This window comes from Lipophrys pholis, assembly GCF_963383615.2.
Source record: "Lipophrys pholis genome assembly, chromosome: 13".
Classification (NCBI taxonomy): domain Eukaryota; kingdom Metazoa; phylum Chordata; class Actinopteri; order Blenniiformes; family Blenniidae; genus Lipophrys; species Lipophrys pholis.
The window spans coordinates 7,346,515-7,372,828 of record NC_137632.1 but is presented as its reverse complement, the minus strand read 5'-3'; the positions used below and the strand labels follow the sequence as shown (position 1 = coordinate 7,372,828).

Below are 26,314 nucleotides of genomic sequence, written 5' to 3'. Positions count from 1 at the left end.
GACTTTTTCCGCACACACCACCGTTTCTCCCCTCACACCCCCATATCTCTCCCCTTTCTCCTCTCCCTTATTCCCTTATTTCCTCCATTATCACACGAGCACACAGCTTAGGAAGACTAATGACTTGTTTGGTGTTTAATTTAATATTAGACCCCGAAAGGACTTTTTTTTTTTTTTTTTAGCAAGTGAATAAAACTGAATGCACCACTGATCACATGTGCTGTGATAACGCAGGCTGATTTACACAGCTGCCTTCAATTCCCAGGTGGGAAAAAAAAGCAGAAAAAGAAAAGAAGAAAACACCCTGGGTTTCACTGAGGCAGCTGAGCCTGCAGAGAGCAGAGCAGCTTCTGGGCCACCGAGACTGTGACTGTGTATTGAAACTACACTCTGCCTGAAATGTGACAGAATGAGGGATTTAAATGCCTTTAAAAAAAGACATTTTAGTTCAGTATTGATTTAGTGAGAGAGGCATTATCTCTTTTTCTGAGCTCCATTGATTGACTGGCGCTGTGGTTTTATGCATGGGCGTTTTGGTTACATACAAAGAAAACTTCTCAATTAACTCTCACAAATCTTTCAAAATCACCCATAATTAAATTTTTAATATCAATTTGATCGGTTCTGGAATGCTGAGATTGCAGAAAATATTTCTAGTTGTTGTTTTGCATTTTTACGTGTATTTTTTTAGTTGTATAGTGCTGATTTGAGCATAGATGGTACAATCTATTAAACAGAGAAAAATCAAAAAATCCCAAATTAGGAGAAAAAATAAAATGCATCAGCAGCCTCCAGCAGATCGAGACTTTATGGCTGGTTTCTGTTGCCACAGGTTGGGGTTATGAGATAGTAAGGAAAGGAGAAGACTGAAAACAACTAACAAACAAGTTGACAACACACAGGAAGTTAACCCGTGAGCCACAGACTTGGTGGAAGTATGGAGCAAAGATGAAGAACCTCCGCTTCCACAGCCAACGATCTTGCAGGATGGTCCAGAGAGAGAGAGAGAGAGAGAGAGAGAGAGAGCGAGAGAGAAAGGACAGAGATGAGAGAGCAGAGACTACAGAACAGGTAGAAACACTTCGAGTCCTCTGTCATATCAGCTTTCATTTGAAATCACCAAAGCATTTTGACAGCAGCTGCAGAGCCAGTGATCACCCTGATTTTTTAAGGGATTAGATGTGAGTTGTAAATCCTATTACACTGAAACCCAGTAAGAGAGCTGGGGGCATATCCAGCTTGGGTTAGTCCATAATCTCAATGCCCTGGCTCTAATTATCTCTGTAGATTAGATCCATAAATTACTAGATCATGTTACGCAGATCAAACCATTAGATTAACTCGCATGAATCAGGAACCCGTGTGCCACGAAGGCTTCCCTGCACCATGCCTGTTTATTCATGACAGGACACGCAGTGCATCATCAGTCAGCTCCCAGAGATATTGGTGAGACGTCAGAGATGTTGTTGATGCATGAGAAACGGAGAGGGAGGGACGCTTTACCTTTGCTTGATCCAGTTCTATGTGAGAACAGAAGCTGCATGGAGGGGTTTTTCCTTTTCCTTTGCAGGCTGGAAAAGCCCTTCTACTGTTCCAGAAACATTCAAAGTGGGTCAGGCAGGGCAGGACCAACGGCAGTCTACAAGTGCTGCAGCTGGGTGCGTGTGTGTGTGTGTGTGTGTGTGTAGAAGCATGACAACACTAAATAAGGGATCTTTTGGGGGGGGGGGGGGGGGGGGGTGCAGAGAGACCACTTAAACACATCTTTTTCACGAGAGTTCAATTAATCTATGTGGAGAGGACTTCTGCCGCAGAACAACACAATTTGAGATCTTACAGTTTTGATGCAGTTTTCTGAGGAAACCCCCTGCTGCTGCCAAACTTCCCCTCTGTTTCCCTAGAAACAAAGAAGTGCACACACACACACACACACACACACACACACACACACACACACACACACACACACACACACACACACACACACACACACACACACACACACACACACACTCACACACACACACACACACACACACACACACACACACACACGTGCACAGTGCTCCTATTGTGGAATTTAAAAAAAATCCAAGTGTGACTGTGCGACAGGGAAAGTCCAATTAGAGTAGAAGCTGGGTACTCCATCTGTGATAAACAGCATTGTTATTTTACCATTTGGGTCTGTTATGCAAAGTGAGTAGTCAGGCCGACAAGTGGAGTGAGACACAGAGGAGGTGAACAACCTCATCTTCAGTTATACCACAGAGGTTTAAATAAAAAAAAATAAAAATCAGCTCTGGTTTTTAAAGAGAGTTTGCAACACAGCAAGCTTGTTTTCACTGTGTTATATATTCACTTGAAGAGTGCAAGAAGTGAGAAAACTTCCATTTTGTAGACATTTTCTATTGTTTAACAATACTTTTTGCCAGTAGTGTAATAGAGCACATGTGGGATGTGAGTTGCATTCATGAAAAAATAGACAATTGATTTTCTTTGCTGTTGCTATTGTCTCTTGGTTTAAACTTCTGGTATTCCATGTGCTGACAATCAATTGCCAATAGAGATATCAATAGAGAGAGATAGAGATATCAATCATCCAATTGCAGTCTATTCTTCCATATGAAACCAATGCTCCCGTTCAAATATATAGTTAAACAGCGACAATTAGTATTTTTTTCAGTAATTTCTTTGATTCTTCAATCCATCTAACAAAACCAAACAAGAGGCAACAGCAAAGAAAGCTGTTTAGCGTTAACAGAGAAGATTTTTAATCAACCGAGTCCATATTCTCAGCTCTGCTACTCATCCCACAAATGCATGATCCTTACAAACGTGACGAAATAAACAAGCTTTCAGATGGTATTCGATTACGATTTATTGCCAAGACGCACTGCTGCTGCAGTAATTTTATGCATAAAATATCATCCAATTCTCATACTTTTGTTGTAATTTTCTTCCCCTTAACCTTGTTCTACCTGTAACCTCTTTCATGCATATTTCCTAAACATGTTGCAACACAAGTGACAGTCTCTGTGGTGTGGAAACTGGGGAAAATAAATGATTTTTGGTTCACATGAGAATAAATTACCATCTATTGACTGCAAGCGAGCTTGACCTTCAACCTGCGTTGCATCAGTTGGCTACCAGCTTTATTAAAACTACAAAAGCCATTATGTGACGGTAATGCATGAACTGGCATACATGAATGTCTGATGTTAAACTGTCAGTCATAAATAATACACTTGAAGGCATGATTGAATCCCAGACTTATTCATTCAGACGCCAGTCAGAAGAAGATTAGACATCAATTAGCATATATTATTGAGGCCCGTCTCACATTTTACCCATGCTACATGTTTCTCTGCTTCAGTTTGGATGAATTAGCTGGAATTCTACAGGTTTTTCAGCTCACTGCCAGCTACTTAGATATACTGAAGCTGGAGGGTGTGTGTGCGTGTGTGCGTGTGCGCGTGCACATGTGCGTGTGTGAGAGATATATACCGGATCGGTCGCCTCAGGGGACACAGCCAGCGTCACATGATTTATAGTATGATGGAGGAGCCAAGTTACACACACACACACACACACACACACACACACACACACACACACACACACACACACACACACACACACACACACACACACACACACGCACACACACGCACACACACACACACACGCAGACACACACACACCCACACACACACACACTCACACACGCACACACACGCACACACACGCACACATCAACTATCCAGCCAATGGTTATGCAGTTTTAATTATTACTGATTGCTCCCCAGTGATTTGTGCTCCGAATCAATCTCACACTCAGCCAGTGTTTAAATGCTGGTCAAAGTCATTAATCGATCACAGGTTTGCCAACTTTGTGCTTCTGCGCAAAAGTATTTGCTCAGAGTAATTGTGCTCTCATTAAAAATCCCTGTGAATACGTGCGCAGGACGGTGCTTGAGGATTGAGAAGAAGCGGCTGCCCGATCCATCATCAGCGTTCTGTCCCTAATACAGCGCTTTATAGGAATATGGGGTCACGTTTCCCTGCAGGGGGAAACACCCTGCATGTTCACCCTATAGTTTTTAGGAGGTTGTATTGAATGGGGATGTATTCATGTCCTACTGCTTTCTTACCAGTCTTATGTTATCCTGCTGCTCTCCACAGCGGCATTATTTCACACGACAGAAGACAAACCGTTGAACTGAAGATCCTGAATAAACCCAAATCGCAATATTTACTTTAAATGCCTTTGTGAGTGTCTATTTCACTGCAGTGATTAAGACCCAGGTCCCCGACACTCACTTTGGCACCATTATTTAAAAAAGAAAATCCAGATTTTATTCCGAATTGAACACATTATTTGGTATAATTGTCACATTACAATGTAATTAGAGTTTCATTACCCCCTGTTCGATCATATCACAGTGTCACAGGAGCAATTAGTCTCATTTTGAAAAAAAAAAAATAATAATCTAAAAAGAGTTGCCTAATCTTTTGCATTAATCTGAAACTAAATAAATTATCCCTGAATGTAAAGTCCTAAAATGTTTTAGTTTTTTTTCATAGATTGCAACTTTGAGGTGAGTTTTTAATCAGAATATAAGTGAAGATAATTCAATTAAACATTATCTCCACATAATGGGAGGTGATTACATGAGTAATTTAACAGGAACAGCTGCTTCAAAAAAAAATAGCACTTTTCCCTATGCCTTGCAATTGTGTAATTGCTCACCGTGTCCCAGAAATAATCACATAAATGAGCCGACTTGCATCCCACAATTTTAAGAAATTTAGATTTGTGGCTGTTATAATACTTAAAAAAAAAATAGTTTTTTTAAAAAATGGCTGCACATGTTGCGTTTTCTGAAAAATAACAGTGCAAGATTCAAGACAACAGATGTAATGTAGTTGATTTTTAAATTTGAAAAAGGAGAAATATTTCTGCACATCCTCCAGATGCTGTAAGTTTGTCCCGTTTACCATTTTCCTTCATTTGATTATAAACTCATTATATTCTAAACTTCAATATAAAATGGTTTGTTTGATCAAATTACTTCTTGAGTAAAATATTGAATTGCTTTTCTTCTATTTCAGCTTTTTCATTTTGCTCGTTGTTGAACAGAATAACATATTGGAACTTCTCAATGTTTAGTTTTTTTTAAATCTATTTTTAGCCATGGCATATTTTTTTCTTTTCTAAACCTTTAAATGAATAATCATCACCAATCAAACAAACAAAAAAAAAAAGTTATCCATTAATTCGTGGTATTGCAGGCAGGTAGGACCTTGAGAGCTTTTTCATTCACCTTTTTCTCAGTATCGGTGCTTATTTCTCAGTCTGTTCACACTCAAAACAAAACAGTCGAAGCGACGGCTGTTTAGCTTGGATCCTAAGTTTACTTCAAACCGCGTGAATCGGATGGAAAAATAACTTTGAATTTTAGACCTTGACGATAATAGCCAGAATCTCTCTCTTAAATATCCATTGCTGACCCGCCACCTCTTCACCTGCATCATTGATCAATTAACAAGTCATAACCTCTCCACTGCCAGAGGGAACTGTAGCTTCTCCTCCTTATCAAGATTAAAGTATTAATATGATTAAAGCAGCCAACAGTAACAGTTATTCATACTGAAGTTGACACATTTAGTAGTGATCAGGTTACTTCATAATGGCTGAATGCCAAGACCTCCTGTAAAAGTTTTGCTTGGAATTCATAGTGCATTTTGTTTTTTTTAAAGTCCAGCCATATTTAAGGTTTAAGGTGTCTTAAATAGGCAATCTGTAATGATAAAGACATGATACTTCTATCCTTGAGTATATTTCAGAACCTGTATTTTTCTAGTTTTACTTGAAGAGGTGAAACGAATACTTTCACAAGTCTTGTTTTATTCCAAGTATCTACTTCCTCCTAAGTGAAGAGTATTAAATGGATCCGTGTGTGACAAGTTAAAGCAACTTAGCAATGATTGTTTTTAAATTCCCAGTGCTTTGCTGCTCCCTGGTTGGTTAAACGTCGCTGCACGAGCAGATGCTATCAAACCTTTTGTGCTCATAAAGAGAGACGTTGAGAAATCACGAGCAGGAAGCAATTTACCAAAGACACTAACATTTATGATTCCAAAGTTTTGTGAGGTTTTTTTTTATCAAAAGTGAACTGCCTCGGGGCTTTTTGTCTTCCTGCTGTGCTTCAGTTTATTGCCACGGCTTCCCTTGCAGAGTTTACAGATTACACACTTCCCACTTGCTTTTTGTGAACTGCTCCCACTCATGAGAAGCTTTGAGTTGGGCTGTTTGTCCACTTGTGCTTTAACCCCTCCTGAAAGTCCACCAAGCAGCTTTTGCTGCACCAGAGACAAATGTGAGCCAATAAGCCAAGTTTCATGGGTTAAAAGAATTGGCAAATACTTAGAATTGAGCATCACCGTTTTGAGATTTTGTGCTTGTCTCCAAACGTGTGCCTCGAAATGAAATATCCAACAGGTTTTGCAAACACAATCATAATTTGTGCACAAACTATCAACTAACATGTGACAGTGACGCCTCAGTTTGCCATGTCGGTGGATGTTTGCTCTTGTTCATCAGTGACAGCAGATAATTATTGTGTATACCTGTGGTCACACTGAGTAACAGTACCCGGTGTAAAGTGATCACTGGTGCGTCTGTGGTAATCCTCAGCTCTCTCTCTGTGTGGCTGCTCACTAAAATCAATCCCCTTCTTCATCCCATCACTTTATTTTAGCTTTTATTTTACACATGTGCGTCACATGTGTGGTAATCCTGGAATTCATTGAAAAGACCACTATCTCCTTTTTACATCATCTAAGTAAACTTTATGTTTTAAAAAAAACAACTTTATTTATTACTTTAAATGCATTCATCTCAGCTATGTTTGGCTCACTTGTTACGAGTGCTAGAATCATCATTCGACCTAACAAATGAATCCAAATACTGTGTTTTATCAAATCAGTGATTAGCACGTTGCAGTGAGAAGATCACAGGTTGTTATTATTTTTTTTCTTTGTGGAGTTTTCTTGCATCCATTAGTTTTCTGCAGCCAACTTGTGACTATAACTTGCTTGACCATGTGAATGTGAGTGTGTGCGTTTGTTTCTGTGTTTACCCTGTGATGGACTGGTGGCCTGTCCAAGGACCTACCCTGCTTTAATCAACAGTCCAGTTTCTATTGCAACTATACTTGGAGGCTATTTCATAAAATCCCATTTTCTCTAAGCTTGTCAAGAAATTTCTTCCTATATTAGTTGATATTCTATGACAGAAATCCTTCTATATGAAGGTAAGATTGAGTTTGCGTGCTGAAAAGATGTCTGATGTCTCCAAAGGTCGTCAGGTATTACAGTAATGGCAGCGAGCAGAGAAAAGCCGCCGTCTGTCTCGGGCTGAATGGCAGCAATAGTTTAGAGCGAGCTCGGTATTAATGTAAAGCAGAAAGATAGCGTCACCCTCCTGTCAGCCTGCGTCAAGCAGAGCGGTCCGATTCTGCTTCAGCCGGCTTCACTGTTCACGGCGGCTGCATTGAATGCTGAAGCAGTGTTGCTGCGACGCATCAGCAGAGAGGCCTTTTCTCTGTCGCTCGGGCAGCAGGGAAAGGTCTCAGAGCAACCTCATGCCATCACCTGACAGAACCATTTCAGAGGAGGATGCCCTGAGCTGCACAGCAACATAAAAAAAAAAAAAGCTTGACTCTGCCCTCAGCAAGACCTCTTGAGTTGTCCTCTCTCTCTCTCTCTCTCTCTCTCTCTCTCTCTCTCTCTCTCTCTCTCTCTCTCTCAGTTGCACGGTGGTTTTCGGCTCAGGTGAAGTTGACTGTTCACTTTCCCCAGGGCTTTCATAAAATGAAATCTGGTGTGATGGCTGTCTCTACAATAAGGTTGATGGTATATGACCCCAGACCCCCCCCCACCCCCCCACCCCACAACCACGAAAAGAATATTGTTGCACGGCGCGAGTACAAGCAATATTCTATTTTTCAAGGGATTTTTCCGGCGAGCGCTTATACACGCGCGAGTTTATTAAAATGTGTTCTTTTCATTTTTACTTTTTCATGTTGTAACAAGCTGCAGCATGACTCGGACTCTGTGCAATCTAATGGCACTTGGTTTATTTACAGTAACTACAGCATGTGGCTTATTCCCCCGGTGGGTCAGCTCGAAGCGACGGAGATTAGACGCTCACATCCTGCACACGGAAGGCCCAGAGAGGGTGCTGTTGGGTTCATTGTGGGAATCAGGCGACCACAGATTAATTCTGCCACCTATAATTGGACGGACTATCTCTGAGCAGGATGGGGCTTATGTGCCTGGAAGTTGGCCGTTGTCTGTGGCAATAAAACAGACACGAGTCACAATAGATCTGCACTGTATTTCATGGTGTTTTGTGGTCGTTTTGTCCAAAATACGTTCTCACCATTCTTTCTCTTTCATCTCTTACAGATCCCCAGCTCAAGGGTATAGTGACCAGGTTATATTGCAGGCAGGGATACTACTTGCAAATGAACCCCGATGGCTCTCTTGATGGGACCAAGGATGACAGCAGTAATTCCTGTGAGTACCCTTGATGTTAACTTTCAGCCTTGTGGATGAAGCATTTGAAAGGTGTCTGAGAAACATCATAAAAGAGTATGAAGTGAACTGCGACGCAGAAAGTTAATAGACATTCCTTAAACAAGGCCACACTATACTATGCATTACACTTTAACACAGTCCAGTCTAACAATATTTGAAGCTAGATTAACCCCGTATTTTCTATACATCAATAAGTTGTATTAACTGGTAGTAGGATATGTTTTGCTTGAGCCAAGAGGTCAAACCCTATGGTGTTTATGCTACTATAGGAAATACACAAAGAAAACAACTCGCTCAATAATTAACGCCACAGTTTTCTCGTGATTCTATCATTTCCATTATTTTACCATTTGTAGTTTAGAATTAAACAAAGAGACACTTTCTGATGAAGGGAAAAACCTCCAGTCAAGACCAATCTATTGTTTTTAGATGTCCTCCTGATTTCCACCTTTAGGATTACACAGATTTGCCCTCCTCTCCGAGAGGGAAAGTGGACCAGGAAACCGTAGGCTTAACAGGGAGAAAGAGGTATTATTAGCTTGTTCTGGCACTGCTCCTCTCCTGCTCCAGGCGAGGTGGTTAATTTGATTCCTGGGCTCGGTGCTAACGCTAAGCCTGACACTCCACATTGTGTCACTTGCTCCTGCCACTATGAGGCGATGTCACATCTGATGGAGCTGAGGGGGTTTATTGAAACAGTAAGCATTGCACTGGGGATAGATCGTGTCAGTATAACTCAGAGATCAAATCAGGTGTTGGCAGTCTTTGCAACGCTTTGCATTTTTTTTTTATTTCTTTAAATTGACCAGAAATTCAAAGTCTTTCACTTCGTTCTCTCATACTTTCTCCCAGGCTGCTTCAGACCTGCCAATACCGATCACTTCAAGGGTCAGCAGAAACCAATATGCACTTTTAAGTATCTGCTATACACATGCTTGATGCCACAGCCAGGACATTCCTGTTGTTTCACACCAGTACAAACAGTTTCTATTACCCAGCAGACCTACAACAACAAAGGTGCTATTAAATCCACCACACACCAGCAATGGCCTCAATTACATCTGCTTCTCAGGTGCGGCCGGGGCTATGCTGCACTCGTCACGTCCACCGACCGCACTGCAATTCATCTTTTGAGATTACCTAAATGCAACAGCCAGCGATTGTATTATCTGCACTTTGTGAAGCATTAATGACTTACAGCTCGTCTTTAGATGATGAATTGTATTCCCATGGGTTTTTTTTTTTTCCTAATGTGTTTAGTGCCGAGTTAATATCACGTCTGTCTGTCTGTAATCTTGATGATTCATAGTGATGTTTGCTTCTGTTGGTGTGTGTGTGTGTGTGTGTGTGTGTGTGTGTGTGTGTGTGTGTGTGTGTGTGTGTGTGTGTGTGTGTGTGTGTGTGTGTGTGTGTGTGTGTGTGTGTGTGTGTGTGTGTGTGTGTGTGTGTGTGTGTGTGTGTGTTTTTCCAGCTTTGTTCAACCTTATTCCTGTGGGCCTCAGAGTCGTCGCCATTCAGTCCGTGAAGACAGGGTTATACATCGCAATGAACGGGGAGGGCCATCTGTACACATCAGTAAGCACTTTTCTATTCTATTCTATTCTATTCTATTCTATTCTATTCTATTCTATTCTATTCTATTCTATTCTATTCTATTCTATTCTATTCTATGTAATTGTATTTTTTTCTGTTCTATCGCATGCTGTTCCATCCAACTCCATTCTACTCAACTCTTTTTTCTATTTCATGTTCCATCCTATTCTATTCTTCCCTGTTTTTCCTATTCTATTTAATTTTATTCAGACCTCTGACATTCTTTTCAGTTTATTCTTTTCTATTCTCTGGATATTCTTTTCTTTATAGCGCTATACTATTTCTATTCTATTCTATTCTATTCTATTCTATTCTATTCTATTCTATTCTATTCTATTCTATTCTATTAACAGAGTCCCTTTTCCCCCGTTCCCTTATAAATGTAAAACAGACTGAAATGCGGTAACGTATAATGTCATCAATCTTCATAAGAAGCTCGACACCATTCCCAGTGAGGGTCTCTGGAAATGTCTGAAATATTTTACACTTTTGCAACAGGATAATTGTATTTGCAGTAAGGTTGGGGATCCCATTAAGAAGAAATCTATGCATACCAATTTCATTTCATCAGGTTAAATGTTCTCAATTGCTTTCTGAAAAACAAATTTGTATTATGTGACGCAAATTAGCAGGACGCAATATATAACCCTCAAATTGGGTGTGATACACTATAAACAGGAAATGCTGTTGTCATGTGATATGAAGTATATGATATATTGAAGTTGTGTGTTAGATATTTAGATAACATTGTGGTACAATATTGCGCAGTCGTGTACATTTGATGGCAGCCATTCTTTTTCCCTACATTTTAGAGACTGCCTCTCTTCAAAATTAACCCGGCCTCAGTGGGCAAGGCAGCCGGGGAATTGATAAGACCTCACCCCCGCACAGAGAGTGCTCCTGGTCTCCCTCCTCCAATCAGTCCTCCCCCAGTCATTCAAATCAATCAGTAGGAGGAAGATTGGGAGTAGCCCCCCTCCTCTAGACAGACGTATCCATCAGAATCACTGTCTCCTCTTCCCTCGGCTGTCCTCATGTTTCTAATCCTCAGAGCGCAGACTGTGAATAGCCACCTTATTCCTCATTCATTACCTGGGAGGTTTAAAGGGTCTCTTCACCTACTGTACCATGCAGCGCTATTCCAATAGACTTCTCCAACGCTTAATCACTGCTTGACTTAAGCCATGAAATGAAATTCATTTGAAGAGGATTGACCTAGAATCCTATGGATTTTATCATCAAATTGCACACTGAGGATTATAAATCAATAAATATATATCAACAATGAGTACACTCATCTCCTCCCAAAACAAAATGAAGAGGCTGTCGAGGGTTCCGACTGTTGCTTGCACACAAACTGTCTCCTTTGCAAACGCACTTCATCCTGCCACACGCTTGAATGCAAAGTGTTGATTTCCAGCTCCAATCATGTGCTCTCTCCCACCACTTCATTCGGTACATTTGCACAATGTGACATGATCCTGTTCAACTGCTCTTCCTCAAATTTTGAATATAGGAAGGTAGTGATAGTCAGTTTAGCTCGATGACAGAAATAATTCAAAGTAGATTATTTAAATCGAGTTATTTCTTTGTTCAACTTTTTGTTTGCGGTTTCTTGCTCAGCCTCACTGCTTCATGTGATATTTTCCCCATCATACACAATGGTAATGTAGGGATCAAAAGGCAGAACTAATGCCAGAGCCATTGTGCTGGATTGCAATGATGGGTTAATCGGGTGTGGGTGACTTTGATCATCATGAGGGCCACAGATATGTCATGTCTAAATTAAGTTTAGTCAATTAATATGATGTTTTCTGATTGTTTTCATCATACAAAGTGATGATTATAAACTAAATACAATAAATTTGTAGCTAAAGTGAGGTACTTCATGGTACAACTTGTAGAAACCATTGGACTTTTCTTTTGTGGATATTGTCTGGGTACTCTGGTTTCCTCACACAGTCCACAAATGTGGGTTTCAAACTACCTGCCGACTTGTGGATCCTGACTCTATGTTGTCCTGCATTCACCAATAGTCAGCTGAGATTGAGTCAAGTTCACAAAAATGGCATGATTGAATAATTTACAGCTATAATTGGGGCTGCAGGGGAAAAACTACTGTTAGAGTAAATGTCACACAATGACATTAACATCATTATCCAGGTGTTTGTTTTTTTCACAAATCATCCCTCGATCACAGTTTTAACATTATTGCACATCAGATGTTCAGATATTTTGCAGCCCTGAAACCTTCTGTTGGTTAGATGCCTCTTTGACTTATATGTTTGTGTGATTTTCAAAGCCGCTCCACCTGTTTTATCATAAACTATTCATTATTATAGTATTATAGTGTTGATTGCTTGAAATGTTTAAAAGCTGATGAATGCTGTTAATTGAGTTGATCCCCCTCCGACAGCAGCGTTAGTACCTGGGTTTGAGTTAAATGAAGTGGTTTGTTATTACTGTGCCCGCTGTGGCCCCTTGACATGTTCAGTCCAGACAGGAGTGCTGTCAAGTGGGTCTTGTTCTGGCCGGCCGGATCACAATGTTCCTCCGCCGCAGTTTGCCCTGCGTCTCTCCTCACAAACCTCCCGCCGTTCCTTTTACAGCTTATTTCTCCGCTAATGGCGGTTCTGATCAGGCCTCCGCTCTCCACCCACCCACTCACAGGTCTCTTTTTTTTGCTCCTTAGTGTTTGAATTACCCTGGTAATGGCGGCCTTGTAAGCCGTCCTTCTTCCTCCTCCATCTTCTCCACCCCCTCCGCTCTGCCTCCTTGGTTTGCCTCTGTAAGCAAGGTGCAGCCATTCCTCCTATTATCACTCCGCTCCTTCATAAGTGACAATCTGGCAGTCGACCTTTTCTTGACCATTAGCGATATTTGATTTTAGTGCACTCACATTTTCAGAGGCTACTTTGAAGGCTGGCTTTTAATCCTTAAAAACATGATTGAAGTGCACAGAGAAATGAGGTAGGAAAATATTCTTTCTCTTGTCTACTAGAATTTCTATAAACTGGGGTCATTTGTACATAAGCAGAATTGTTGGGGGGCCAGTTTCATTGTATCACAATATAAAATACATTACGGAGGCTTTTACCATGATGATGTACTTTGATAATGAGTGACACTCGAGGTGAATCAAAAGTAGAGTTCCTCTCTTTCAGGAAATAGATGGAAAGCCCTTTCAAGGCCTCTAGTGGTGCATCATATTCTTTTGTGTGAAGAACCCAAGGTGCAGTGTGCGGCTCAAATGACAGAGATAGCATCAAAGTGACTGTGCAGCCTGGCACAAAGGACACGCCATGGAATAAAGGAGAGTTCAATCATCTCACCCCTTTTCAATCTGCTCCTTTTGTATCTGAGCCAATAAACTCCTGGCTAATTTCTTTCCCAGGCTGCTCCTGGGATTGGGCATTTCTTCTGAAATCTAATAAGAGGAGCGTAATTCTCCCAGCTTGTTTAGGAGGTAGCAGAAACAGGGTTTCTAAGAGCCTCTAAGTGATTATAATACAGCTCGTAATGCAAAAACAGGCAAATACAAAGGAGATAGAACATAAAAAAAACCTTAATTACTTTACAGAGATAACAATAATGAATCCGTAAAAGCAAAAAAAAGGAAGTGTTGAATGGTATAGTTTTGTTACAAATGACGAAATTGTGTTAGCTGAGAATGCAACTCTATAGTGCACTTGTCGTTTTCCCATGCTGCAATAGCAGTCTTCTACCATCTCTCAAGTGTAAAGGTTCGGCATTTCATGGTTGGCTGGTTTTCTTTAGAACTAGTTCCCCATTCCCTCACTTCACTGGAGTCTCTCACCGCGGGCTTTCTTTATCAGGAGCCTGCACTTGTTAGTGCTACCTTTCATGATTGTCAAATTGACTTGCCACATCACTTGAGTGGTCCTTTTGGAAATGAAATCCTTGAGAAGACCAATCTAGAGCAGCGCGGCAGCTTTAGCTTCACTTGTTACAGGCTGTATCATCAGCCGAATGAACACAGAGGACGGAGGGCATCTGTTTCCTGTAGTGCCCCATTCAGAGTGTATGAAAGCCCGGCGCCAGGGCTCCTTCAGTTCGCATCAATATGAAAATGAAAGTGTCGGGTGGTTGAGTGTCGGGAAGAATAGAGTGGAGCTACATGTTCTGGAGTCGGTGGTGTGAAACCAACTGAGTCCTTTGGGAATGTTCAAGCCAAGAGTCTCTGGAGCCCGGCTATTTGATATTTTCCTCTCAACATTCCCGTTCATCTCCCAACCTCTGAGACGTCTTCAATCGCTCCTCTCCTATGTGCTGCCGTGTTCGACGCGGCGTTCTTCTTCGGGGGTCTTGTAGTTGACATGATATTTTGTGGGTGAAGGATTCACATTTACCTGACATAAAACATTGCGACGGGAGGTCAGAGAAAATTCTAAGATTGTTTTCATTGTTAATAAATTCAACAGATATTTTGTGTGAATGCTGCTTCCGTCGTCTGTGGAACTTCATTTTTTTCCCCTTTGACCAATCCCCCCACCAACTTGACAGTGCTGACATTTAAGAGAACCAAAAAAAAAACCAATCCCCTTCAAAGAGTAGAATCTATCACAGTTTATGAGCTGTGTCACACATGTGCTTTAATATAACCCTGCTTTGCTGGCGTGTCGACATTTTGGACAGCACGATGCTCCTTTAAGGCTTCAGGAATAGCAGGTGAATTAACAACAACAACAACAACAACAACAACAACAACAACAACAACAACAACAACAAAAAGAATAAAAACATTCTTTTCCATCATCACTTACTCAGACATACTCAGGTGTTTTTTCTTGTGAAGGTGTGTCAGGCTCAGAGCTGTAGTGTGGAGACTCTCATTATTTCCAGTGTTGTTCTCGACTGCCTTTAATGCAGTGTCAGTGTGAGGGAGTGAGGCGGTCAGAGGGGCTGGAGGAAGAGCAGCTTCATGCATTAATAAACAACAAGGTTGGAGGCAGACGTCAATGCTGAACCGTTGAACTGCTGCTCGGGGGCCAAGACCAGATAAGAATAGATCACGCAGCCATTTTTTTTTTTTATCGCTGTTGTTATTAATGACTTTACACTTTTGGCTTTATGTAAGATCCTACAGAATATTTTCATCTGACATCTCCTCATTCTTTGGAGGAATTGTGGGTTGTATGTCCCCCCCCCACACACACAGATTATTGATAACAGGGCTCAATAGGCAATAAAAGAGAGACCCCCAGATTTCTCCTGCTGTGACGCCCCTCCAGAGGTTCTCTTTTGCCCCCCAGGGGAGTCCCACACTGCACTTTCAGATCCATCGCTGTGCTCTGTGAAGCTCTGATTGGAGTTTGCAGTGAGTTTGCACACTCTAAAACAGGGAGTCCCCGTGCAGCGTGTTTGGCGCTACCTGTGGGGATTATACTTCTCTGAACAATAAATCATGAAACACACCACGCCTGATTTGTCCTCCATCTCTTTCCAGGTCAACAGCTTAAGGTCTAATAATGTCACATTTCCCTCTCTGTTATTCCCCTGTTTATTTAATGCAATTAAGAGTCAGCGAGTGCGGCTGTTTTCTGAGCCACTGGTTTACATGACACGTATTTATGACTGGAAGAATAAATCAGTTTCAGAGAGATTCCTGCAAAGCATTTCGGGTTTGTACAGTAGGCTATGTGAGCTACATGCTGTTCTTGTGTTATCTGATTTGTACTTGCTACCTCATTATTATTAGCTCATTTCTTAGCTTCTGTGCTAAAAGCTAATTCGAATAGCATTCAGTAAGACTTTATAAACTACGTTTTTTGTATTCGTCTGTTGATTTATTCATGGTAGTGAGTTTGCTGAAGGTTTTCCCTCAATTATTCTACCCTGGTTTTTACATGCTCCTAATTCGGATAAATTCTAACCAAAACTTCTTGCTTGTCAGTATATTAACTTGCGCCACAAATGATGCACTACGTTTTTTGCCAATTGGTGATTGATTTATCGATGAACAGTGATTATTATTGCGAACGGAAAAGAATACAAAGTGGTGAAACATGAAAATTGAGCTTATTTAAAGTGATGTTAAGTGGCACATTTGCTATTTGTCGTGGCAAATGTGTAATTAACCCACGATTGACATGAGACGCGGCCACAGCGCTTTGCTGAGTGTGATAGAGCAACACAGGATGTACCCTCGTGAAAGGCATGGGGAAGTGAGCAAAACTGTATAAAATACACCATGTCTGTAGATCCAATTTCACGTTCATGAACATTATACTACGACTCTGGATTTTCTCCTATCAAGGTGACTTCAGGGATTAACCCTGCGTTTTCTGAATTGCGACGCTTGTTCACTTCTTTCCCGGATAAATCACCCCGGTAACTTATTCTGAATGTCTAACCTGCTCCGGACCAGGTTATGTTCTGGATAAGATCACAGTGAGCAGTGGACTCTCGGCAACTTGATGGAAAATATAAGCTAGAAGAAGAGCAGTGAGGAAGTTCTGCCTAAAACGTTTCTGCCGTAATAAAGTAATAAATAGATTGATCACAATGCCGTGCCTGCCTGTTTATATTGTCCGATGAATTAATATTGTATAATCTCACAAATTTATGCATTAACAAGCCTGGGATTTTCTGGCTTTGGCTGTGGGAACAGTGTTGCTTTTAGCCTGGTGGATGTGTTTGAATTGCTCATATTTCCGGAGAATAACTGCTCCTTGAATACGTAATCTGCACTGCAGGGTTTCTCCGGGTGTGTGATTGGTCAGATGCTGCAAACGCCGCCTTTTTCATGTGAACTCGCACTGATCCTGAAGCAAAAACCTTGAGTTGAACGACCGATGTTGAAATACCTTTGTTAACCTGTTTCGTATTAACACTTATCAAGATCGCCCCATGTCTGGGTAAGTTAACCCAGGAAACAGTTTAGTCACGGGCCCAAAAATCTGAATCACAAAAACACAGTTTCAAATTTTATTGAAGTGTGTGGTGACATCAGGGTTTGGGAAGGAAAAAAAAAGAATGAAAGTGAGACAGATTATTTCTTTTTTTTTGTAATAGATTAATAAGTACCTAATAATAATTAATACAATACAACCGTAAACACTTTGTCACATTTGGTAATAAAGTTACTCTACTCCAGGGGTGTCAAAAATAAGGCCTGTGGGCCAAAGCTGATCAGCAAGAGGCTTTAATCCGGGGTCGCCAAAACACCAAGCAAATTGTAAAAATGTCAACGAAAACATAGATTTTTTAAAAGCAAATTTCTTACGTGTAGCGGACACAACGCAACACTGAGACCCAAGCTAAGATTTCAGGGATGCAGCCATGAAAGCTCACTACCTCAAAGCTATGCTGTCAGGGTGAGTTTGTAAAAACATTTCATCATGCAGCAGCTATAGGAAAGGTTTTTGGGACATTTCACTCTATTTTGCACCAGAAAGTGTCATTAGAATTGGCTTTATGTTGAGATTGTATCACATTTTGGTTGTAATTCTTTGGGTTTTGCAAAGATTTTCATTATGTATACTTTGCGCCACAACAACAAAAAAAACCCACCAGCTACTGCAAACTTACTTTTAATTTCTCTCAAGTAGAATGGCAAGTATTATCATATTAGATACTGTGAAAACAGGGTGAAGCTGATGTTGATTATAGTCTGATGTCTGTTATATTGGTTTTAGAGCAACTAAAAGAATGTGTTATTCCAACACCTTTCACACTGTAGAAACAAGGCTAACATTGGGAGCCACACGACGTACTCTTAAGTTATTGCAAATGGGCTGTGTGCAATATATTTCAGTACTTTATGACAACTACAATCAGTATATCATTTATTTTTCTTTATATTTAAAACATACATCAACTCACCTTCAGATTGTGTTGCCCTGCTCTCTGAACTTATACACCTGAAAAAAAACTTTTGCAATATGAACTACTAACTACTTAAGTTGATTTATACTGCAACATATAGTGTCTTCACATCAGTTTACATCCAGAAATGTGGTCTCACTTGAGAACTCATCTAAATATTGTACCTTAGCCCGCAAGACTCTACAACACTAATTGTCACTAATCTCCGCCTGTAAACCAGAAAAACAACCACATGTTGAAGGTTGTTTTTTTTTGTGTGTGTTTTGTTCCATGATTGAGACACTGGTTTACATCATCCAAAAGTGCCTCAGTCACCAATGTACTGAAATGATGCAGACCAGAGTAAGTGACACATCCTCCATGTGGTATTTTTTTTGTGCGGGACAAATGCCTGGTTCCTACACGCCAGTGATGTCACCTACAGTGTGTGTGTAGGTAGTATGGCTGCATGATGGCAAGTCAACATGAGTATTGCAATAACAACATGATTTACAATGAATGTAAACACTTCAATAGATTATGTAAGTGTGTTTGCTCTTTGGGATCTGCCAGCAGTGCTCATTCTCTTGCCTTTAATTTACACGTTGCTCGTCTCACTAAGTTCTCCAGGCATCTTATGACTTCAGCCACTCACGTCTACGTCTCTCGCTCACATCTCAGGCAGCAGGGCTAAGTCTGATTGGCCAAATATGTTAATGCACAGTGCATAGCAACATAATTTATCAGTCTACCTTTTGCAATATATAAATTTAGTGCGTCGCGATTCAATACCAGTAAAGTTTGGTTGAATTCAATTCTGAAGTCGTCGGCTTGAGAGAAGGATGATATAGTGCCAGAAACATCCAAACTGTGATGAATAGCCCCTTTCTCAACTAATGTGGGATAGTGATGTCTGTAAGTAGTTGCTAATATGAGGCAGTCAATAGAAACATTAAATCACAGTGAATGTGACATTTACCCTTTGCTTTAAGAAACTCATTGAATTGCTCCGTTGTGCATCTGCTTCAGCCATCTGCCATTTTCGTTTCGGTTTCTGACCTTTAATCTTGTGATAACCCACTTTTTTTTTTTATCTCCGTTAACAATCCAGTGGAGTTCAATACATACAACAAATATAGACATGTGTACTCTGGCTTGAGGGAGACTGTGCAAGCATCTGTGAGCTTCCCAGATATCCCTTCCTCTGCATCTCAAAAAGTTTCCTGGTCGAAGCATGTTCCAGCGGTATCTCTCCGCCCACAGTTGGCTGACTTTCTACCAAAGTGGCCATTAGCCAACTATCGATCTGCCAGCTCGAGCTTATATCGAGTCTCCCTTATCCATCTGGGATAATCCTCACATCTCTGCTGAAAATGAGCGGCCAAAAACAGTGGTTAGCTGGCATGGTGTGGATGCTGCAGGGAAGGCTACGGCTTGTTTGCTGAGGACAGATAATGAGAGAGCAGGAGATGAGAAAAGATCCAAGTCGTGGACCGACTGTTTGGAGACCGGCTGTTTGGAGAGAAATGAAGAGAGGGAACTCCAATGTGTGTTTGTCAGGGAAAGCCACACTACTGTCAATATAATCAGTGGAGAGTGCAGCCAATCTCAGCTCGTAGCGACCATTTGTCTGGAGTTCTTTTTCCTCAAGGCGTTAACAATTATGAGCAAACTATCCAAACAAAACAATACAGCCTTTTAAATCGCACATAAAAGTATTAATCCACTTATTATAATCCTATAACCAGTTAAGGAAAGCTTCATATCATGTCTAATTTGCTACATATTGCATCATTTGTCACATTTTGGATATTTTAATGATCTATCTATCGAATGTGGCTGTTTATAAATGGTGTTTTTTTTATATATGTTGATTTAAACAGGATATTTTTAAACTGTTCATATTAACTGTGAGGTTCATCGCCTGTCTCCATATCAATATCTTTTTTTTTTAATGTTTTTCCATGTAACTTAAAACTATAAATATGCAACATGGATCAAATACATTCAAATATTTCTTGTTCCTTTGTGTGATAGATTGCATGCAAGGAATGACCACCTACAAAAAGCAGACAGCAACATTAACTCTTTGTGTTTTACAGTTTAAACCTTTATAGGGGACAGAGTGTGGTGACCAACTTAAAGTTTCAGTTATATAATTAAATCTTTTGCATTAGTGGTGTACAACTGGCCACATTCCACATATTTCACCATTATCTCTTTAAACTGACTCTAGATAGGCTTTTTTGCCTAAAGCCTGAATCATTGATGTTCCTATAATGCAATGTGCTCCATACAAATAAGCATTATGACTAATTGAGAGTGTGTTTGGAACAGTAGTTTGTGTCCAGTCCTGTTGTTGAAGCACAGTTTCTAGTTTTTTTTTATGTTTTCAGGATATATGTATTAATCAGATGCATTATCGTGAGTAAAATAGGAGCGTAGAGTTGTAAAAGAACGCTCATCTCAGTAATTACCACAATGTGTCCCTATATTTTAAGACCACATAAACTAAAAATGGTCTCTTTCCAAAATACATTTCCGCATTGAGCTTTGTTTCAAGTTATACTTTGTGTGTTCATTAGACACAGGTACTTGTAGGAGTTTAACACTGCAAACTGTATTTGAAATGAACATTTGCTATTGCTGTTGCACAGTTGGGTGGAGTTTAAGTGGTTTCTGGATTAAAGCTCTGCAGAAGATGAGGTAAAGCCTTGTTTTCTGAAAACTCTAAACAACTAATATTCACATCATTAAGTTGTCTTATACAAAAACTCACTGTTATTTCATTTTATGTAGGAACACGTTGAAAATAAATACACAGGAAATAAGTAAGTGCTTAAAAGGGCTTACTGATGAGGTTCTGCTGCGTGACACTACGAAACCAGTCTTTCTTTTCTACCTTTTCTTCTCGATGTCGGTTTCAGTATGCACACAGATAGGTATGCGTGATTTTAAGCAAGTTAATTGATTTAACTTTAATTTTCTTGTCATCACACTACTGTCTTTGTCAAACTTTTTCTCCCATTTTGTGTGACTATTGTACTGACATACACTGAAAACGTATTTACTCTATGATAAGCAATATTTAATCAAAAGCACCATAAGTTTCTTATTATGTATATTTTCAGGGTTGTTTCATGTGCATTTAAAGAGTTTAACAAGCCATGTTGAGTCGCAATAATTCTCTATATTGCTTAGATTTTGGATGCAGTTTTACAAAATGACAGATTTATTGTGTGCAAGGCTTTGCTTGTCTGTGTGTGTGTGTGTGTGTGTGTGTGCGTGCATGTGTGCGTGCGTGCATGTGCGTGTGTGTGTGTGTTGGCACCGCTGAGCCGCAGAATAAAGGAGAAACAGAAGAAGAGTAGGCGCGAGGAACTGCCAGTTGAGAAATTCATCTTTATTCTTCCGCGAGACCCTCAGAGGATACGTTGGTATGTTGAAATGCAGATGGCATCATTGTCACTTCTCCATGAATGCAAATCGCGGCAGCTATCGCGGCAAACACGTCTAGCCTGCGCACTGTATTAACGACCCGAGTTTCAGCCTAATTGCTTTCCCAGTGTGTAAATGTCAAGCACCATGCAAATACAAATGGCACACTTGTGCCCGTTGCCTCAAGAGTGGCGTTATGTGCAAATGAGCAGCAGAGAGATGAGACCTCGAAATGCAACAAGTAGTACTTGGGAACTCGGTATCCAAACAGTAACGTGATCTGTCTCAGTCCCAAACACAGCCCATGTCACACATTTGTAGCTGCCCCTCGGTCAAGCGATTCTGTAACTGTGGATCTGTTACAGGCGTAACGTAAGCATGCATGTGTGTAAGCTACTCTTGCAAACACAGCACGCTGAACTAAAATGTCACCCAGGAAACACTTTTAGTTTGTGTGTGATGGACTGGTGATCTTCGAGGTCTCCCCCCCCCCCATGACCAGCTCCAGCACCCTGCAACCCTCAATTAAGACATCCTCACTACAACATACTACTGTATGTGCGAAAAGTTGATTATCCTGTAAGATAAAAGGAGGTTGAAAGAGAACAATAGTTTTGCTACGATAAGAGAGGTGCAGGTTGAAGTATTGCTCAAGTTCTCCGGAGTGGTTGGATCGATGTGTGTGAGTGTGTGTGTGAAGGATGGAGGGTCTTTTGTTGTGACAGAAAAGCCCTCCGCGCTGAGCTCTGCAGCAGGTGTAATTGCCACGGTGCTCTCCTATCCCTCCCCAAGAATCCTTCTTCCTTTTCTGTTTCCACCCGTGAAATGAAAGTAACATTTTATCCAGCTTCACCCCTGTAGTCGCAAAAATCAATACAGTGAGCGCTCTTACAGAAAGGCTGTAAATCATGAAAATGCATTCTCCTAAATCAGAGTTAAGCCTGTCTCCTGAGTGTTTGTAGCTCCTCACACTGTGAACCCGTCAACACCGCAGATACAGGACGAGCGTGAAGATAAGGCAGGCTCAGGGACAAAACTGTGTTCTCGTATGTGAAATAAAAGATTACGTTGTTTGTCAAGGAGTTGAACTCTTCATCCGACGTCAGACCCCTGATATATTTTACCCCTTCTCGTGTGTTTTGTAGTTAATCAGACATCTCAGACCACATTTATTCTGAATGCAAATAGGATTGTTCGGCGCTCATGAAAATAGCTCTGACCTGTTACATGTGAGTGTTTGTACCACACCATCTTGTGGTTACGATACTTACACCGCAGCTTCCCTGCCGAGGCCAACAGGGTCAGGAGAAGTTATTGTGTTCCGCCCACACATACGAGGAAACATGCACAAAGTAAGTGGGAGCTAAGACTTGTACAGCTTTTAGATAAAAATACAAGCAACAGCTGAATATCTACACTCACAATCTTATCACAGATAGTTTTCCTCTGCTATTAAATGCCACATATTTCATTTACGATAAGGCCTTTTAAAACTTGAGCTTTCTTGCAAAGAAATAAAAAATTTTCTTCGACACCAAAGGAGTTCGCTGCATAAGCAACTTAGTGGAATGTGACTCCCGAGTTTTTGTATTGTAGCTTTTCCTGCAGAGAAAATGAAACAGGCAGCAGCTGTGTGAGGGGATTCTGATGATGCCCTAAGATGAATGTGTCTGCGATACAGTTTTCCTCCAGAGGAACAGGAGGATTGGACTCCGTGCACCTGCATGTTACGTGTTGTTTGTGCCCCGAACACCAAAGAGCAATTCTGTGAAATGTGGTGTTCTTGGAATCTCTGCTTGGGGCTCCTTGAAAGGACGTCGTCTGAGAGCCGGGAACACCATCGTGTGACTGTCAAGAGCTGCTGACCTCAAACATGCGGAGAAAATTAACTTGAACGCCCTGACCTGGCTGTTCACTCCACAGCATCCAATCCCAACCACCTAAGATCTTATTCATGCACCCAACGAGAGTCTCACCAGAATCGAGCTGAGCTGAAATCGTACCTTGTAGTTCTGGCTCATAAATCACCACTACCGAGCATAGTGGAAACCCAGATATTCTTATTAGAACTTGCAGGAGTTTATTATATAGTAGTATATGTTGTAAGGATTGATTTGATTGTCAGTAGGTTAAAAACATGTTTTTTATGATCATAAACAATTAGGATTTTTCAGCATGGTTTTGGAAACTGTTATCCTACAAGAAATCCTTTTTGTTGACAGGAGTTCAAAAAAAAGCTGCTTCTAAATTTAGGAGATGAATCCTTCTAAAGTCTGTGAAGGACAGTCCTCTGAAGGCTGGTATTCTGCAGGGGAATGCAAACAAAATTAGATGTCTCGCAGCACGTTGCAAATAGAGGTGCACCGGACGCTAAGCAGACGTGGTGTTGGGAATTGAAAACGGAGCCAAAGGCAATATCCCTTTCCTTTTTGAGGTGGCTGTTTCTCAGTCTGGAGCAGCTGTGGCTCAGTTGATAGAGCGGGCCGTCATCCAACCCCTAGATTTGATTCCCCATCTCATCCTGTCCAAGTGTCCCATGACAAAACACTGAACCTCCAACACATGCGAGTACACGCATGGTGTGTGTGTGTGTAAAAAGTTATTTTTAAGTAAAGCTAATTTACCATTTTTGGTGAAACCTTTGCCAGAATAGCTTAGGATTCTTCACACTAACAATATCTTGTGCATTGTTTCATTAGGGTTTCTCACTTGAAACACGTTTATTCAGGTGTGTTTTACATAACTGAACATCTGGCGGTGCGAAGAAATGACACCAGTTTAGTCAGAACAAGTCAAGTAAAGAAAGGGCTGACAGTGGGTGGAGGTGGGTGGAGGGGGGTTACCACTGCAGAGGTTTTTGTGGGTGAAATGAAAAGCTAAATTGAATGTTCAAGTACGGGGAGCAGGGCTGATTGTCTCTGGACAAGCAGACAGAAACATCGCAGGCTGGGAAGTGGTAACACCAGAATCGAGTCTCAGGTTAATTCAACGGTGTGGATAGAGCAAGAACATAAATACCAGTTAAAAAAATGAACGTACACACATTGAATTACGGCTTAAACGTCGAGCATATGTCACACATATCTTTCCATTTACTTGTTCCAATGAATTGCGGGGCATGTCAATGGGAAATGTTGCATTGTTGTCTCGGGAACAGACGGACTCGTCGATTTGGGTGAGATTTGTCGCACCACGTCCAACATCACGGGTCTTGAAATGTAACCTATCAGTTGACCAACCCTGAGTCAGATAGTAGCCAGATATCAACCATGCTCAGGAGGTTAAGCCAGGTTACAGAATAATATCCTGAATGATAAGTGTATAGGTCTTATTCTCCACCGATTGATATTAAACACCAGAGATATCAAAGACAATTTTAACTAATTCTCCAAAACCAATTGAGACCCTGAAGTTATGATTACTAAATAATTAGTACCCTCTTCCAACAGTGGCTGCTTGGATATCGAACCCTATATATGCAATATGTGTTTGAATTATGATTTGGCCAGGGCAGGCTGCAGGTGAAACACCGGCCAAAGTCTGACGTGCCCACAAATAATTTATCAAGAGCTTCAGTGAGAGTTTCTGTACATTCACATTTCAGTTTGTGTGTAATGTATGAAAAACAGGCTCTCTATCTGAATGATCAACAGGATTTGGCTTGTGGTTGAACTGCTGATGGGCAGGCTGGTTGGTTTCATGATTCCTTTCTGGCTGAATGGCTGAATCACTTAGCCTTCCAGCTGTAGCCATGCCACATTTCATCCTCAGAGAGAGACAGACTGTCAGGGAATCCTCTGCTGCCTTCCCCTCGTGCACAGGCGCTGGAGCTGAGTGCTCTTGCTGCTTGTCAGCAGGACTTCAGAAGAGCCGGACAGCGTAAAATGGTCCCTGAGTCCCAGTTTCATAACCACTAAGAGAAAGCTTTCTGTTACTAAGTTCCCTATTCATATTGTACATAATTAACAAGGTAGTATGAACAAATCACAATTGTGATGTGGTTTTTCATTTAAAGTTGTTTAAGATTCCAGTATTTCAAAAATGTGACGATAAATGTTGGATACAACCTGGTCATGCCAGCTTAATGTCAAAGGTTACAGCTACATCTAAAAATGTAATACTGACACATGAATCATATCCTCCTCATCACATTACCATTAAAGACAACTTTGGACATGCTTCTCAGACATCTGTTATCTCTCCCACATTAAATCTGGACATATATATTGATATGGCTTTCAGTGAAGAGAACATTTTTTTTTATGATGAATATATTGTCCGTAGAACTTTTTTTTTTTTTTTTCCAAGTGTATGCGCATGTGAACCTGACACATTCTCAAGGTTTTTCCAAATAAATATCAGACGGCAAAGCTCAGCACTCTTTCTGGCTTGATTGAAACAAGACTTGTTTGCTGTACAGTGGTCAGTTTGGGGAAAGATGTATCGGGACACTTCCATATTCTGAATCATTCGCACTGTGTGACGAGAGCGTCAACATGAACCACACTGTGAATATTGTTTGCCTTTTTTTTTTTATAATTCCACTTAGTTCATCCATTCCAACTAAGTCCATTAAAAAACAGAAAAGCTACTCACACTAAAGAAACACAACGCATTCCTCAAGGGAGAACCAAACACTTCAGGAGGGGAATAAAAGAGGCAGGAATACAGACGAGGATACAGGTGGTTCACCCATTTAGCAGATATCTTCGAAAAAAAATTGGATCTCATGTATAGTGTTGCTTTTTTCAATTCAACATTTTCTGTAGGCGAGTGTGCAACAATCAAGTGTACTGTGGAAATTGTACAGACAGCTCATTTAAACTCTCATCACATGTAAAGACCCTTGTCA

The 26,314-nt window shown here is 40.8% G+C and overlaps 1 protein-coding gene across 4 annotated transcripts in view; it reads left to right on the top strand.

Moving 5' to 3' along the window:
* Positions 1 to 26,314, top strand: part of fgf14 (fibroblast growth factor 14) — a gene marked incomplete at both ends in the record, with an annotated part of 113,048 nt that overhangs the window by 73,626 nt on the left and 13,108 nt on the right. For all 4 annotated transcript variants that reach the window (XM_080478408.1, XM_080478407.1, XM_080478405.1 and 1 more), the window contains 2 exons: positions 8,473 to 8,583; positions 10,076 to 10,179. In XM_080478408.1, coding sequence (XP_080334534.1) covers positions 8,473 to 8,583; positions 10,076 to 10,179 — 215 coding nt within the window. The remainder of the gene's footprint in view (positions 1 to 8,472; positions 8,584 to 10,075; positions 10,180 to 26,314) is intronic.